The sequence below is a fragment of the Hipposideros armiger genome, unplaced genomic scaffold (genome assembly GCF_001890085.2).
Source record: "Hipposideros armiger isolate ML-2016 unplaced genomic scaffold, ASM189008v1 scaffold_164, whole genome shotgun sequence".
Taxonomy (NCBI): domain Eukaryota; kingdom Metazoa; phylum Chordata; class Mammalia; order Chiroptera; family Hipposideridae; genus Hipposideros; species Hipposideros armiger.
The window spans coordinates 552922-568059 of NW_017731514.1; the positions used below are offsets into that span (position 1 = coordinate 552922).

The following is a 15138-nucleotide window of genomic DNA, read 5'->3' on the forward strand; positions in this document are numbered from 1 at the left end:
TATATTCATGGGAAGAAAAACATTAAGAGCCTCAGAAGAAAAAAGGGCAAAGAATATCCTGAAATGAGTCAGATATTCCTGAATTCCTGAAAAATACTGAAGCTTGAAAACAATGACGCTTAATAATAACCAAATAATTCAACTTCCAAGAATGAGCATCTGTTTGCACCAGTCAAATGAGCAAAAAGTGTCCAAAATGACAACACTAAATGCTGGTGAGGCTGTAGTGAAATGGGTTCACTCATCCAACAAGCATCTGCTAAGCACACCCTCTGGACCAGGCTCTGCCCTGGGGTGCATGTCTCCTCGCTGGCACTTGCCATCTGACCACAGCCCGTGATAACTCTTGAGGCTTCTAGAATCCCTGGAGACGCCATCCATGGGTGCGAGGGCTCGAGAGCACAACACTCCCAGAAATAGACTGAATGCAGTAAACACACGGCTGCATCAAAGAGGAGTGCCAACATTTGGGCGGGGAAGTAGAAGGGACACCCCCATAAACAAGAGGGAGAGCCTGGGGACCCCGAATTGGGAACAGAGGAAAAGAAGCCAAAGTGAGGAAACAGCACCGTCTACGCAGTCCCAAAGGCCTCAAAAAGCAGTCATGAGCTGCTCGGAGGGAAACAGGGAGAGGTATTTTTAGTTTTAAATCTTAGCAAGAATTCATAGATTTTCCACTCAGGCACCTGGGGTCCAAAAAAGTCCTTGGCTGCCTGACTCCAGCAGGAGACACCCATCACCAGTACAGCCATCAGCCACAGGTCTTACTCGTTAATCAATTATTCCAGTGAATGAAGTAATTCATTCACTGACCAATCATTCTTTTCCCACCGGTATTAATTCATTCAGCCACATATTCCTTCAATCACAGGCCCATTTATTTGTACCCCCATTCGTTCATGCACTGATTCACTCATTTGATCACTTACGTATACCCACTCCCCCATTCATTCATGCACAGACCCATTCACTTGATTGCTCACGCGTACCCCGTTCATTCATTCTGCCATCCAGTCCTCCATCCTGTGCAGCCCACTGGACAGCTGCCTCCCGTGGGCACACCTGCAGCCAGCAAAGGGCACGCCCTTACCTTGTTGTCGGCGCTGATGAGAAGAGGCTGCACTTTGATGCTGTCGCTGACCACAGACACGGCGGTGCTGGGGGCGATGGCGGCGGCATTGCTGGGGGCGGTGGAGATGATGGCATAGGCCACCCCGGCACTGCTCAGAGAAGAGGTGATGGCAGCGGGCTCGGAGAGGGCCTGGGGCTGGCTGCCAGGCGTTGGCACATGGCTCACGGTGTTGTTGGCGGTGGGGAGGGCTGGGCTGGGGTTCTTGATACTGACCACGGTGGCCTTCTGGAATGTTGGGGGCTGCTTGGGTGGCAGATCCCGGCCCGGGGTGACCGGGAGGCTGTCTGGAATCAGAGTCTTTGGCCTAACCTGGGGAGAGGGACATTTGCACGGTCAGATACACTCACAGGTGGGGTGATGACAGGCACGGAGGGGGGCAGCCCTGCGCAGAGCCAGGACTCACGGAGGACAAAGCATGGCCACTGACATAACCTGGCTCAGAGACTTCCCACGTCAGAGGTGAGCGCACGGTGGCAGAGGCCAGGGGACCCATCAAGGCTGCCCGCACCCTGAGCTGGCACTGACTGGCCACGGGGCTCNGTGAGGGGGGGTGGGGGTGGGGAAGCCGGGAGGGCCCAGGGTGGGCAGGGTCCGCAGAGCCCAGGGCCAGGTATGTCCAGCCCAGAGGGCACAGGGCCATGAGTGGCGGGATCACAGAGGGACGAGGAGGCCTGCGCCAATCTCGCCAGCCTATGGGTGCCAGCACCCAGGGCGTGCGCCTCCCGACAGCCCTGTCCACGGTGAGGCGGGTCTGCACAAGAACAGGCCTTGTCTGGGAACCAGGAGGGCCCGGGCTCCATCCTGTGCTACCGTTTTCCAGTTGTGTGGCCTCAGGGAGGTCCCTTTGCCTCTCTGAACCTCAGCGTCTTTGAACTACCTACCACCAGGGAGGCAGTGAAGATTCAGGTAGCAAGGACAAGAGAGGCTGGTTTCTTTACCCGGCTCAAATGTAGATAAACCGAGGCTGAGAAGGCTCAGACCTGCTCCTTGCCTGAGGTCTCCAGGTTAGAAAGCAGAGGGGCTGGGACGCTTCCCAGGTCTGGTTGCATCGCCCAGCTGCCCACTCCCCACCCTGCCCCTTGGGGCCCCAGGCCACTGTGTCTGAGGCACTCACACCGGGCCTGGGGGGAGGGCAGGTAGGAATAACGATGTTTTTCTCACTTTGAGGAGCCCTGCCAAGCTTAGGGGTGAATGGGGGAGTGTGGAGAAGGGGGAGGGGGCTCCAGGCCCCGCTGAGCATCACCGGGAGCGGCCCCACTTCAGCCAGCCCTCGCCAGAGGTCAGGGTCAGCACTGGGTGTGCTGGAAGGGGCAGAGCCGAGAAGTCTGAAACTGACTCCTGCAGCCCAGCGTCTCCCTGGGCCGGGAATTCCGCATCTGTGGCCCAACTATTTCATGCATTTTCTTGGACAGGGAATTGGGGAAGAATCNGGCAGGCCAGAGGTCCTATATGATTTGTGGAGGTAGGCCATGAACTTGGCTGTGAGCTCCCTAGCAGCCACAGCAAAGAGGGCTACAGGAGTAGCGATATGGCCCCATGGTCCACTGACCCTCTGGAATCTTTTGGAAGTGCAGGCGCCCCGGAGGAGGGTGAAGCCAGCCTTGTGATGCCTGGGAAGGTGAGTGCTAGGGACCCTTTCACGCTAATCATTATTTGGAGGAAAGGCTGGGTGCTGCCTGTGGGTAAATCAGGGCAGGAGGAGAGCCTGAGACAGAAGTCAGCCTTTCCATGACTGTCCTCAACCCCTTTACGTGACCAAGGTGGAGGAAGCCAGCGTGGCACAGGCTTAGGGTGCCTGGAGCAGGTGTCGAGGCCAGACTGCTTGGGTGTGGCTCCTGGCTCTGACCGGCATGACGTCTGGGCCTCAGTTTCCCCATGAGTACGAGAGGTTACCAACAGTCCCCAACGCACAGGTCACTCACGCACTGTGAGGACTGACTGACCCCACTGAGCTCCACCTGGCCAGCAGAGACGGCTCTCCTCGCTCACTGTCAGGACTGGCTGTGCCTCACACATGCCTCTTGGAGCCCAAGAGCCACGGACACAGTCCTTCCTCCGATGCCCAGGAGCCTTTTGGGGGCTCTGGGAAACCCGGTGTTCCCTTCCGCTGCACTTCCTGTGCCATCTTTTTTTTTTTTTCAACTATGGACCGCGTCACGAATTTGCGTGTCATCGTTGCACAGGGGCCACGCTCATCTTCTCTTATCATTCCAATTTTCGTCTATGTGCTACCGCAGCGAGCACCTTCCCGTGCCATCTTAGCACTGCGGGTGACCACCAGGCTGCAGGGGCCCCGACAGCAGGCGCGCAGAGCACTGGGAATGCGACACCACTGTCCCGAAGCCACCACGGACAGCTGAGACTTACAGACAACCAGTCCCTGTTTCTTTACAAAAAAACCCCTGCACCCTCACCCACCAACCCGGGCTCCTGACTGGCTCATCTGACGAAGTTTCTGGGGCAGCCGCTGCTCTGGCCTCATGCGCTCGTAGCCTGGACTATTCACCAACAGGTCAAAGGCGCCACAAAGTTCCACGCCTGTGCAGCACAACCGCTCCCAGCCCTNTGTTGGGGTGGAGAGAGGCTTGTGGGGCCTTGGACTTTCACAAATGAGGGGTGCGTGTGTGACAGCCTCTAGGAAACAGCACCGACACAGGGCACTCAGCCAGGAGGGGAAGAAGCCAGGTGACTTGTGCAAAGTGTGGAGCTGGTCAGGGGCCCAGCATCTGTGCTGCCTCCCAAAATGAAGCATCTGGTCCAGAGCTGCTCACACTTTGTCGACCGTGACCCCATAGTTTAAAATCTTTGTTACCTTATGACCCAGTCCAGAAACAAGTTATTCCAGAAACGATGACTATGGTGCGTCTTGGTATTTTCTGTTCTATTCCAGTCCAGCCAAATTCATTCCATTAAATAAAATCCCAGCCATTACCCACTAAATTGATTTTGCAATTCCTCACTGTGTGAAAAACTGGGACTGGTCCTAATGTTTCTAAAGGACAGACAGAGGAGGCGGGAGAGGAAGGGGCTCCCAGAGCGTGGGACAGACGGACACACACAGAGCCCGGGGCCCACCCACCCACGGGCTGCTTACCTGAGGTAGCACTGCCGCTCCTTGCCCGGCCAACCTCTGCAAGGAGCTGACCTGAGGACCTGTGACAGGCACTGCAGTGATGGTTCCCAAAGCCTGGAAGACAGGGGAGGGCGGTGCTGAGACGGGACCCAGGAAGAGACACAGCCACCACCGGCCTGGCAGAGCAGGGGTGGGCGCCTATGGCAGCTAACGCTGCTCTTCCCTCTTTTAATTATGAGTTTTTAGTCACAAAAGTTAACACCTATTCATGCAAGAAATTTGGGGAACTAGAGAAAGAAAAAGAATGCACATTAGCTTCCCTTTTTTTAAGTAAAATTTTTATGTAGCTATACGTAGAATTCTGTCACCCATTTTTCTACTGTCACTTAAGGACACACGTAGGATTTCCCGATGCTTTGATGTTGTTCTCAATACTCAGTCACCAAGAAAGGAACAACCCGTCATGTCTGTGGGACACCTGAAGGACAAAGGGCCGACTCCATGAACTACAATACTGCCTGACTCCAACCCAACCCGACACCGGCATTTATACCTCTGCCCGGGACGCAGATGACCGGCCGCTCTTTAAGGAGCACCTTACAGGGTATAGGAGGAGCATGGAAGATGGGGTGATTCCCTGGGTCAGAGCCCAGAGGATTGGGGGAGGAGTTTGCTACAAACGAGGCTGCTGAGCAGTGTCCCCCAGCCTGTCGCTCTGGGATGGTGGGTTCCTCCCTGAACACCAGTCACCTCCCACCCACTGCCCCTTCTCCATCTGTGCTAAACGGGTTTCCAGCCGCCCTCCAATCTCCATCCACTAGCTTCTCATGTCTCAAAGGCCCACCCCCGAGCATGTTCTTCCGCATCCTTATAAACCTTTAATTAACAAGCTGAGGAGACACTTTCTCTGGCAGGGGCTGACCTCTCTGCTCCGTGTTGGGATTTATCGATAGCAGCAGAAACCATCGCAGAGGCTATTCCATGAGCACCAGATAGTTTATGGCCGCACTTTTGTCAAGATAAATGAGCTCCTTATGACTACATTCACAGCTCTAAGCATTTTTACAGGGGGAAAAAGGGCCATAAAAGTCAAAGATAACTTTGAATTTTTCCTGCATCGGTGGAATCCCCGGGGTGGCCTGAGAGACCTCAGACATGGCGAGGCAGGGGGAGGCGCCGAGGGAATGGGTATCGGTGCTGACCATACACATGGTGGGGACAGGCGGGGCTTGGGGTCGGCCTCCGATTCTGGCTCTGACACCAGCTGCGTGTAGCCCCCAGCTCCCCGCCGGCCTTCTCATCCGTAACAGACTTCCTGCTTCTCGGGGCGGGATGAGGCAGCTCAGCGTTGGCCCGTCCGGGCGCCCATCCTGGAGGGGCCCCCATGTGCTCTGCAGTGTCCACTTCCCGTCTCTAAGGTGGGATATACGAACTTGTCTCTCCCCCAAATCAAAGTACTCTGGTGCCGAGCAGTGGGAGGAGGTAGAGAAGGAAACCAGTGTCACCATGTCCGGCTTCCTCCCTGCAGAGGACAGATGCCCCACCCCCTCCTGCGATCCCTTCCCGCCGTTGTTCATTCAGCAAACACCTCACAGCACCCACTGGGTGGCCGGAATGGGGTGGTGAGCAGGACGGGCACCCTGGCTTGTTAAACGGAGCCATTGGGTGTGGTCGGTTCTCTCACACTTACTGAACCCTCTGCTGAGGGCCACCAAGGCCCGGGGTGGCATGTCCTGCCCGGTGCCCAGTAGGCAGCCCATGGCAGAGCCTGGCTCTCACCAGGCCCCTGAGCCCTGGGCCACCACCTGGGAACCCCAGACATCTGGGGGGGGATCCCTGGGGCTCCTGTGCCTTCAGTCCCCAAATGTCTCTGCAGATCTGGCCCAGAGTCCCTGCCTGGCGTCACCTTGCCCAGAGGCCCACAGACATCCTTGCGATACAAGGTGAGTCCTGGGCTGCGACTGAGACTGAGACAGAGGAAGGAATTCAGGGCTCGGGGCTCGGGAGGAGGCGGGCGTGCGGGCTGTGCAGGCGGAGAGGAGGCCGGGTCACCGACCAATCCTTAGGGACTGAGACCTTCACACGCGCAGCGGTCCTGTGGAATGAGGCTACACCACACGGAGACAAGCGTGCTTGAAGGGCACGGGAGTCTCTCTCCCCACTTGACCTTGGGGGCTGGGCCCCATCAGCACGATGGACACGAAGGCAGGAGTTATCTTGGAGCCTGACTGGGGGAGAAGAACGGGACCCCGTTGCTGAGCGCCGCATATCCAGGCACATTCCCTGTGACCTTGACTAACCTTGTCTGGGAGGTTGGTGTCCAGTGGGGGGCAGTGGGGTCTGGTCAGGGCAGCTGCGGCCTGGACCGCTCACTGTGGGGTCTGCGTGCCGGGCACGGCTGTAAGGACAGCAGGGAAGGGAGCACTCACGCCCCTCCACCAGCTGGGAGTGGGTTTGCTGAGCTGACGAGAGTGGGGGCTCCTGCTTGCCGCACCCACGAGGCTCCCGCCTCTACCTGGCTGGGTGACGAAAGCGGGGTGGCAGCCGGAGGCCTCCAAGAACAACGCAGGGCACCCCAGGGGCAGGCGGCCCTACTTCCCGTCCCTCCGCAAGAGCCAGGCAGTTGTGAAGCCGCTTTATAAAATCGCTGTGATGTGGGGCAGAGATAACAGCCAAGCTCCAACCTCAGTCGGGGCCAATAAATATTAATGTAACGTAAGCACCACTTTTACTGCCGTGTGAAGCCAGTTTATTATTCACAGATGAAACCCGGCTGCCGCCTTTGCCACTGTCGCGAACGGCAGAGCTGCCACTGTGCTCCTGCCGGGTCTGGCCGTGACGCCCAGCTCAGTGCCCCACGCACCCCGTGCTCGTCCACAGGGCCTTCGGGGGCGCTTCGGGGTGGATGGCAAACCCCAGCGAGACGCACGCCTGTCTTGGCTGCCCCCTCCCCTGGAGTCCCGGCTCCTCCCAGCCCACGTCTAGGTCTACAGCTGTGACATGGCATATTCTAGAGCTTTTAAGTTTCATTCTCTGCTGAGCTGCGTCACGCCAAGCATCCCCGTCCTGACGTCGAAAGCCAGGGGAACAAGTGCTCCCCTCCATGTTTCCAGGACCACAGGGGAGGGCAGGAGGCACCTGACACAGAGCCCCTGGGAGTCGGCCCAATGGCTGGCTCCTCTATTCCCAAAGGCACACCAAGGACTGAATGTGCTGACAATCGGGCAGGGGACGGGGCGGGTCCTCACCTCTTCTGACATGATGTATTGCTGGCCGGCTGTCTCCCTGTAGAAGTTCCGACTGGCCCCCGGGGGTGCAGAGGCCTGTTTAGACCGCCCCCCAAGACAGGCTGTGGCTCTTGCTCGTGGCACCCACACTTGCCGGCCCTTGCCCTGGGCACCCTGCTCTCTCCCAGGGTCTTAGGGACGGTTCCCCACAGCATGGCCGCTCCCGGGGGAAGGGAGCACACCCAGGGAGCTCTCAGGAGACCCTAATGTTGGGTCTTTGAAACAAGAGCCCTCGTCTAAAATCAGCTTCTTCAAACCCCACGAGGGGAGCTGTTCTCTGAAGCTCTGGGCCCGGGGACGCTGCACACACCCCACCTCAAAGCAAACCCATTTACGAGTGCGCTGCGGGGAAAACGATACAAGGCCATTGCGGCCCGGCTGCTGGGCACAGGCGGCACCAGCCCGGCTGGGTCCCGGTGACCCTGACCGAGCGGGCCAGCTGAGGCGGGCTGCCCAGGGCCACTTAACCAATGCAGAGGTCTTTGCAGGGGAGGCCGTTCTTAATCAGAAAGCCCCAGAAGACACAAGTGGCCACTCCGCGCTGACATTTAAAACATCCTTTCAGCAGGCCCCAGTGTGGCAAAGTGGTTTAATTAACTTGAAAGGGTGTAATTTTATGCTATTTAGTAGGAAATACACACTCTAAATGGCACCGTGCACTAAGGATTGCGGGCTGTGATCTTGAGGGTGTGCAAAAAACGGCCACGAAGGTCTGGCAACCACAGGTGTGGGGTCGGGGCGGGGGGGGGGTGTGCTGGAGACTTCCCCACAGATGGCAGCCTCTGACGTGCCACCCTGGTTCTGCAGTGGAAGTGCCCACGAGACCAGCTGAAACAGCCACATCACATCAACTCAACTGAGAAACAAATGCCGCGTCTGAAAGAGAATTGGCCTAGGGGGAGGTTGAGGGCCCGTCAGGACCCCCGTGGAATTCCCCCATCCAGGCCATTAAGGGAGGGGGACTCCAGTTCCCCGAGGGGGAGGTACCCACCCGCCTCGCGGTTGGCTCAGCCTGCAAGGCATGTCCAAAGCCCAAAGTCATGGCAGGTGTCCTGGGTGGTGGCCCCTGGCGAGGCCAAGAGAGCAGGCTGCCCCGCTCCCACTGAAGGGTCACCTCTCCTAACCTGTGCCCCTCAGGAGGAGGCCAGGCACAGGCGAGGACGCAGCCTCCAGCTTTGGAGATGGAGGGGTGAAACGACCCAGGGGCTGGGGATGGAACCTCACAGGCCACTGGGAAGACCCTGGGGCTGGTTTTCCTCCCTCTGGTGGGTCCCCTGGGACATGCAGCTGGTCCCGAAAGGGCGTGGGCTTGTCCCCAGGGCTGCTGGCAGAGGACAGGGGCTGCCTCCCTGGGGCCTGGGGCACGGGGAGAACATGGAATGGTTGCGGCCTGCCCTTCGCTGTCCCCTGGTCCCACAGACTGCCTGTGCCCCTCACCTCATGCTCCCCGGTATCTGAGATTGCGGAGCGTTTGTGTCTGCTCCTTGGCAGGGGCTCCAGAGCCACGACCTGGGCCCTGAGACCCTGAGGCCACTACCACCAGGCACACATTTTCGAAACAAACCAGTGAGGACGAAATGCAATCGATGGGAGAGTTTCTAACGGCCTCTTCCCCCGCAGACCTCAGTAGCTCCGTAAAATAGAGTCATTCAGGAAATCTAATTCCCACGTGTGACCAGCTGACACACACTCCCACTGGCCCTATCTCATCATCCTGCCTCCTCTGACGGCCTGGAATCTAATTTAGGGGCACACATGAGCACGGCGCCCCGGGAAGCCCGCTAACAGCCCATGACACACTCCTCGCTCGGGAGAGGCCTCCTGGAGCGTGGGCAGTGACGGAGGCAGCCCTGTCTTCCCAGAGAGTCCTGGCTCTCCAAAGGAGACCCCACAGCGCAAAACGGAGACACGATTTACGTATAGTGAACGACGCAGGGCTGGGCGTACAGCTCAATGGATTGTGACAAATGTCTCCACCCAAGTGACCACCACCCAGGCCAAGAGGGAGAACATTCCAGCAACCTGGGGGCTCCTGAGTGCCCTCCAAGGAGGGCCTGTGCCCCAACCGAGGGTCCAGGCTTCAGCTCCTGGCTTGATTCTCTGAGCCAGCAGCTGTCAGGAGACCAAGACTAGATCCCCACTGTTTTCTCAACCCGTTGGCACCAATTAAACTCCCCAGCTGCTGACTGAGAGGCCACCCCGTGCCAGGCCGTGTGGACAGGTGGGAGCAAGGCATCCAGGCTGTGCCAGGCTGGGATGTGAACCTGAATCTGACACTGCTCGGCCGTGGGGATGGAGGTGGACGGGAGGGTCCCACCGACAAGGGAGGGGTGGAGGTGGGGGGGAGTTTGACGTTGACAGAGCACCTGTGTGTCTGTGTGATTTCCACAATTCTGGGAGATGAGTTCAGGACCCCAAAGTGCGGATGAGGAGAATGGGGGAGGGGAAGCGACCTGGCCCTCCAGCTTCGGGGGACGGTCCTCCCACCACCCAGCCCCGCCCCTGCCTGTCTTCCTCCCAACCTCGTCCTGTAGGATGAGACTGGGTCATGGGGAGGAAGGGAGGACACACGGAGAGAGGTGCCATGTCCCCTGCAGGGTCAGCACGGCCATCTCAGACCTGCAGGCGGCCTGGGACAGAACAGTGTGATGTGTCCCAGCCATCACAGTGCCCGGCACACAGGAGGCACTTAATAAATGCACCTCCCTGTCAGAGGCGTGTCCCTGCACCAGCCTGTCCCGTGTAAGGCAGAGGGGACTGTGACACTTGGTGGCAGCACTTTGGGGACTGGGAGGTGACGGCTGGGGGGATCACAGATGTCACTCTTCTCTGCACGTGCCCCGTGTGGCAGGAACCACACCGAGCTCAGGAAAGCAGGGACCCCGGGGCCAGGTGCCCCTTGGGCCAAATGGTGCCTTCACACCAGAGTCACTCTGGACCAGCGTCCTCATCTCCTGACTCAGTTTCCCCACTTCTGTGATGGGGCCACCAGTGTCCAGAGGAGATGGCCAGGCTGGAAGAGATCTCCTGACCTTCCCACTGAGATGACCCAGACCTAAGGCGGGGAGCACGGTGGGGGCCACAAGAGTGGTGACAGCCTGGCCACAGGGCACACCGTGTGTCAGGTGCTCAGGCGGCACAGCCGCTGAATCTCAAGGTGGACTCTGTGTGAGCAAGCTCATTCTGCAGGAGGAAAACCCCCGTCTCAGCCTCACTTGTTCCCCAGCAGGATGCCAGGCCCACCTTATGCTAAGCGGGCTCTGCTTCCGCAGCTCAGGGAAGCGTCCCAGCCTCGCTGAGATCCGCCCGGCACAGACGGGAAGACGTGAGCCAGGCTGGCCACAGCAGGTGCTGCGGATGTAGGCTGACTCCCACCCAGAACCCACCTCCGGCCTCCCCACGTCCCCAGCATGATCCGTCCACTTGGGGGAGGTGGCTGGGGGGAGAGGGTAGGTTTGTCATGTGGCCACACACAAGGCCACACAGTGGGAGACGCAGCCACTTGACCCCCAGCCACCGCCAGGGCCCCCCGCTCTCTCCCTGGCCTGGCAGCTGCCGGCTCCTGGCCTGTGACCTCGCGTTCTCACTGCGTACCGCACCCGCCTCGGCACACACGTCACAGACGAGGGAACCAGGCCTCAGCCAGGTGGAGTGGCTTGTCAGAGCGCTTGCACTGTGGCCTGAGACTCGCTGTAAGTGTAGGATTCACGTGAGAATTCAGAGACTCCGTATGAAAAAAAAAAGGTAAAACATCCCATTCATAGTTTAAAAAGTTAGTTTCCTGTTGAAATGATAACACTTTGGGTATTCTGGGTTACCAGGCTATTAGAAGATTTAAAATTCCATCTGTGGCCCCGATTTGACTTCCACTGGACGGAGCGGTTCTATAGGAATGTTTCTAGTTTAAGACAAAAGCCGTGGGCTCCCACTTCTGGTAAGGACGCAGATGGGAGGAAACCTTTTGCTCCTGGGCAGCAAGAAGCCACACCTGGACAGAATAAAAATCAGGCTTTTCTGTGGGACTGGAGAAAAGCGGTGAATAAGAGAAAACCCGGAATGACCAAGTTCCAGGGAGGAAAGAGCCTTGACAGGCAAGCAGAGGGGACACCCACACGGAGGGGACACCCACACGGACGTGGGTGCCCGTGTGAGCACAGGTGCAGAGGGAGCAGGTGGCCGAGGACCGAGACACCGAGAAGACAGCAAGCGCCAAGGAGCCACTGGGGCTCTCACCACAAACGGCCGGAAGGGGGGGGTGGGGGACAGTGTGGCACTTTGGAGAAGTTTGGTAGTTTCTCTCTCACACACACACACACACACACACACACACACACACACACACACACACACACCTGTGCCCTAGCACCTGTCAATTTCCCTACCAGGTATCGACACAACAAAAATGAAAACGCATCTTCAAAACCGACTTGCGCACGAATGTTTGGAGCAGCTTTAATCAGAATTGCCAAAAAGTGGAAACAACCCAAATGTCCGTTTGGAGAATGGACAAACGTGCCGAGGTGCGTCCATGCCATGGGTGCCCCCCCCCTGCGGGGCGCAGGAGTGAGTGACGGGGACACCAACAGCAGGGAGGGTCCTCAAAAGCATGATGTGAACGAACGGGGTGAGACAGAAAGGCCTAAGACTGAATGGCTCCATGACAGGACACTCAGGAGCAGGCGGAGGTGAGGGGGCTCGGGCGTGGCTGCGCTGGGGGTGGCCCGGGCCACCGGGCGAGGGAAAAGTTCTGTGTCTCGGCTGGGGTGCACGTCACTTGGACGTATACAACTGTCAAAACGCATCAAACAGTACAATTGAGACTGACTGGTGAATTTCAATGCATGTAAATTATACCTCAAGGAAAAAAAATTATATATTAAGGGAAAGGCAAGAGCCTCAGCTCCCACCTCACAGAGAGAAAGGCAAAGAGAGGCAGTGGGAGGGGCGCCTGCACACTACACCCTCGGGGTGGGGGCGGGGGGGGGCAACACTGATACACCCCCACCCCCCACCGCCCGCTACACAGCTACCGGCCAATCTGCTGCATCTGGACTGGAGTCGATACTCCCAGTTACGTCCACCAGGGTGCCGCCTCCAGGACCTGGAACAGGTGATGCCTGCAGGAAGCAAACTCGCCGAGGGGCTCCTGTCACCTGCAGCGTCCTGCCTTCTCCTAGGACCTTCCAGGAGAAAACCCGAGTGCAGCTCTGACAGGGCTGGGGTGCAGAACTCAGTGGGGCCCCAAGGGGGAGGTGACAGGAGATTCTAGGGCAGGGTTTCCATAGATTAGGACACTAAGGGACACCCAGGAGACCAGGAGAGATGGAGCACAGGGGACAGGCTGAGATGTGGCAGGGCCGAGGCTGGGGAGGACGATGGGGACTGGGTCCAAGGGTCCTAGAGGCCACCCCAGGGAGAGAGGCTGTGATGCTGCAGGTGACAGGGAGTCTGGGAGGAGGTGTGAGCCGGTAGTGAAGGGGTAGCTGGGATATGCGAGATGGAGCAGAGGCTGCACAAGTGGAGTCCGGGGGTTGGGGGACACATGTGACATGAGCGAGAAGGGATGGAGACCTGTGGGGCTCTGGGGGTTTTAAGAAGGAGGGTGACAGGGTCGACTGAGTGGCTCGTTGGTTGAGAGTTGGCTTGGGAGCATGAGCTCTGAGCAGCAGGGCTGTCGGTTCAGATCCCACATGGGCCGGTGACGCTGCGCCCTCTACAGCTAAGATGGTGAACTGGGCTGCTCTAGATGGTCAATCTAGAGCTGGCTGCCGTGAGTTGCCTGCGACGGCGTAGGCTACAGTGGGGCTGGCCGGCAGTGGGCATGAGCTTTCGTGAGCTGCAGTAAGCTGCCATGAGCTGCTGTAGCGGCCATCCTATGGCCGGCGAGCGACTGCCTCATCCGGGAAGAGTGCAATGATAATACCAACATGGGCCAGTGAAGTGACGTCCTCCACAACTAGACAAAAGGACAGCAATTTGTCTGTTCCCCTCCCCCACTTCCCCAATAAAATCTTAAAAAAAAAATTGGAACAGGTTGAAATGTTTAGAAATGGATATATTATTGCAAATTAAAATTAAATTCCACGAAATGCCAATAAGTTGGGCCCCCCTCCACCTTTGCAGGTCATGTTGGGACCTCCACCACACCCCACACGCTGCCTGGCTGGAGGGAGTGGGCCAGAGGGTTTGGCCCAGGGGTAGGGGGAGGCTCAGGACCCCTGAGGGCAGGAGTGTCTGCTGCTGCCACTGTCACTGCCCAGGCGTCTCCTCAGCAGGGCGGTTAGGGAAGCACGGGGTGTCCCACTGTGCCCACGATGGCCCAGCGTGGGGCACTCAGAGGGTTCCCTGGCCAAGGGTGGAGCTCGTGACCAAAGGAGCTCTTTTGCTCCTGTGGCCTGAGTGAGGGCCGATGGGATGGGGTCCCTCTGTGCTGCCCACCTTTGTCCACACACTGTGTCCCTGTCCCCAGGAGTGTGCAGGGATGAGCCCATGCAAGGTGGGTGTGAGGGGCCCTTGCTTCTACTGGGCTTGACCAGGAGGGCCCCTCCACGGGAGAGCCGGGCCCCAGCGTCCCCGCCCGTCTGCTCTGTCCTCAGGCAGCCCGACTGACCCGGGCAGCTTCTCGGCTGCCATGCACCCCCAGGGCTTCTGCCTGCTTCTACCTCCAGTTGCCCTCAACTTGAGACCCAAAAATCTGAAATTAAAATGTCTCTGCATCTTGTCTGGTCCTGCTGCTCAGCGCGGCCTCATTATTCCGACTTACGAGCACAAGGATGCAGGCGGGCACGGGCACCCCTTCAGTTGCCCGCAGCAGGCAGGTGGGTGCCAGATTAGAAATGTGAGTGCCGGGCATTAGAGCTGTGCGGGACGTGCTGGGTGCAGGCTCGCCAGGGAGCTTAAGGGCTGGGTTTCATTGTGGAGTGTGGAAATAATTGAGTTGACCGGAGGCTGGGAGCAGGCCTGCCGGAGCCTGGCTGCGGGATGGGGCCCCCTTGCCAGGAAAGGGTGTGAATAATTTCCTAGTGATCTAAACGCACAACATTGGCCAAGGTTGGCAGTGTTTTAAACATGTCTGCATTTTATCTTGCCTGCTCCTTTTTACAGATGGGGAAATTGAGGCTCAGAGTGACAGTGGCTTGTCCACAATCCCCACCCCTCAGCCCCTGCATGTGTATTTCTTAAAGATGGTGACTTTATCTTTTCATATCTTTGTCCCCACCACCCAACTCTGGGCTCTTATTGCGTTTGTTAATGACTCGTGTTACCCTCCTTTTTTTTTTTTTAAATAGATTTTATTGGGGAATTAGGGAAAGGGAAGGGGAACAGACAAGTTGCTATCCTTTTGTTCTTCAGTCTAGTTGTGGAGGATGTTGCTTCACTGGCCCATGTTGGTATTATCACTGTGCTCTTCCTGGCTGAGGCAGATCGGTCGCTGGTCACTGGACGGCCGCTCATGCCAGCTGCCGGCCACTCACGGTAGCTTACGGCAGCCCATTGTAGCCCCACTGCAGCCTATGCTGTCGCCATCCACTCATAGCTGCCCAGCTCCACGTCAAGCTGTTGTTCACCATCTTAGCTGTAGAGGGCGCAGCGTCACTGGCCCTCATGTGGGATCCGAACTGGGGCCCTGATGCTTAGAGCTGGCG

At 58.0% G+C, this 15138-nt stretch overlaps 1 protein-coding gene across 1 annotated transcript in view; it reads right to left on the reverse strand.

Annotated features, from left to right (window-relative positions):
• The window catches only part of PHF21B (PHD finger protein 21B), a 37105-nt gene extending 28171 nt beyond the window's left edge, over positions 1-8934 (reverse strand). The window contains exons 1-5 of the mRNA XM_019651683.1: positions 8930-8934; positions 7454-7505; positions 6368-6433; positions 4227-4403; positions 1091-1441 (exon numbers count right to left, since the gene is read on the reverse strand). Of these exons, the coding sequence (XP_019507228.1) occupies positions 1091-1441; positions 4227-4403; positions 6368-6433; positions 7454-7505; positions 8930-8934 (651 nt within the window). The remainder of the gene's footprint in view (positions 1-1090; positions 1442-4226; positions 4404-6367; positions 6434-7453; positions 7506-8929) is intronic.
• Positions 8935-15138: the final 6204 nt, after the last annotated feature.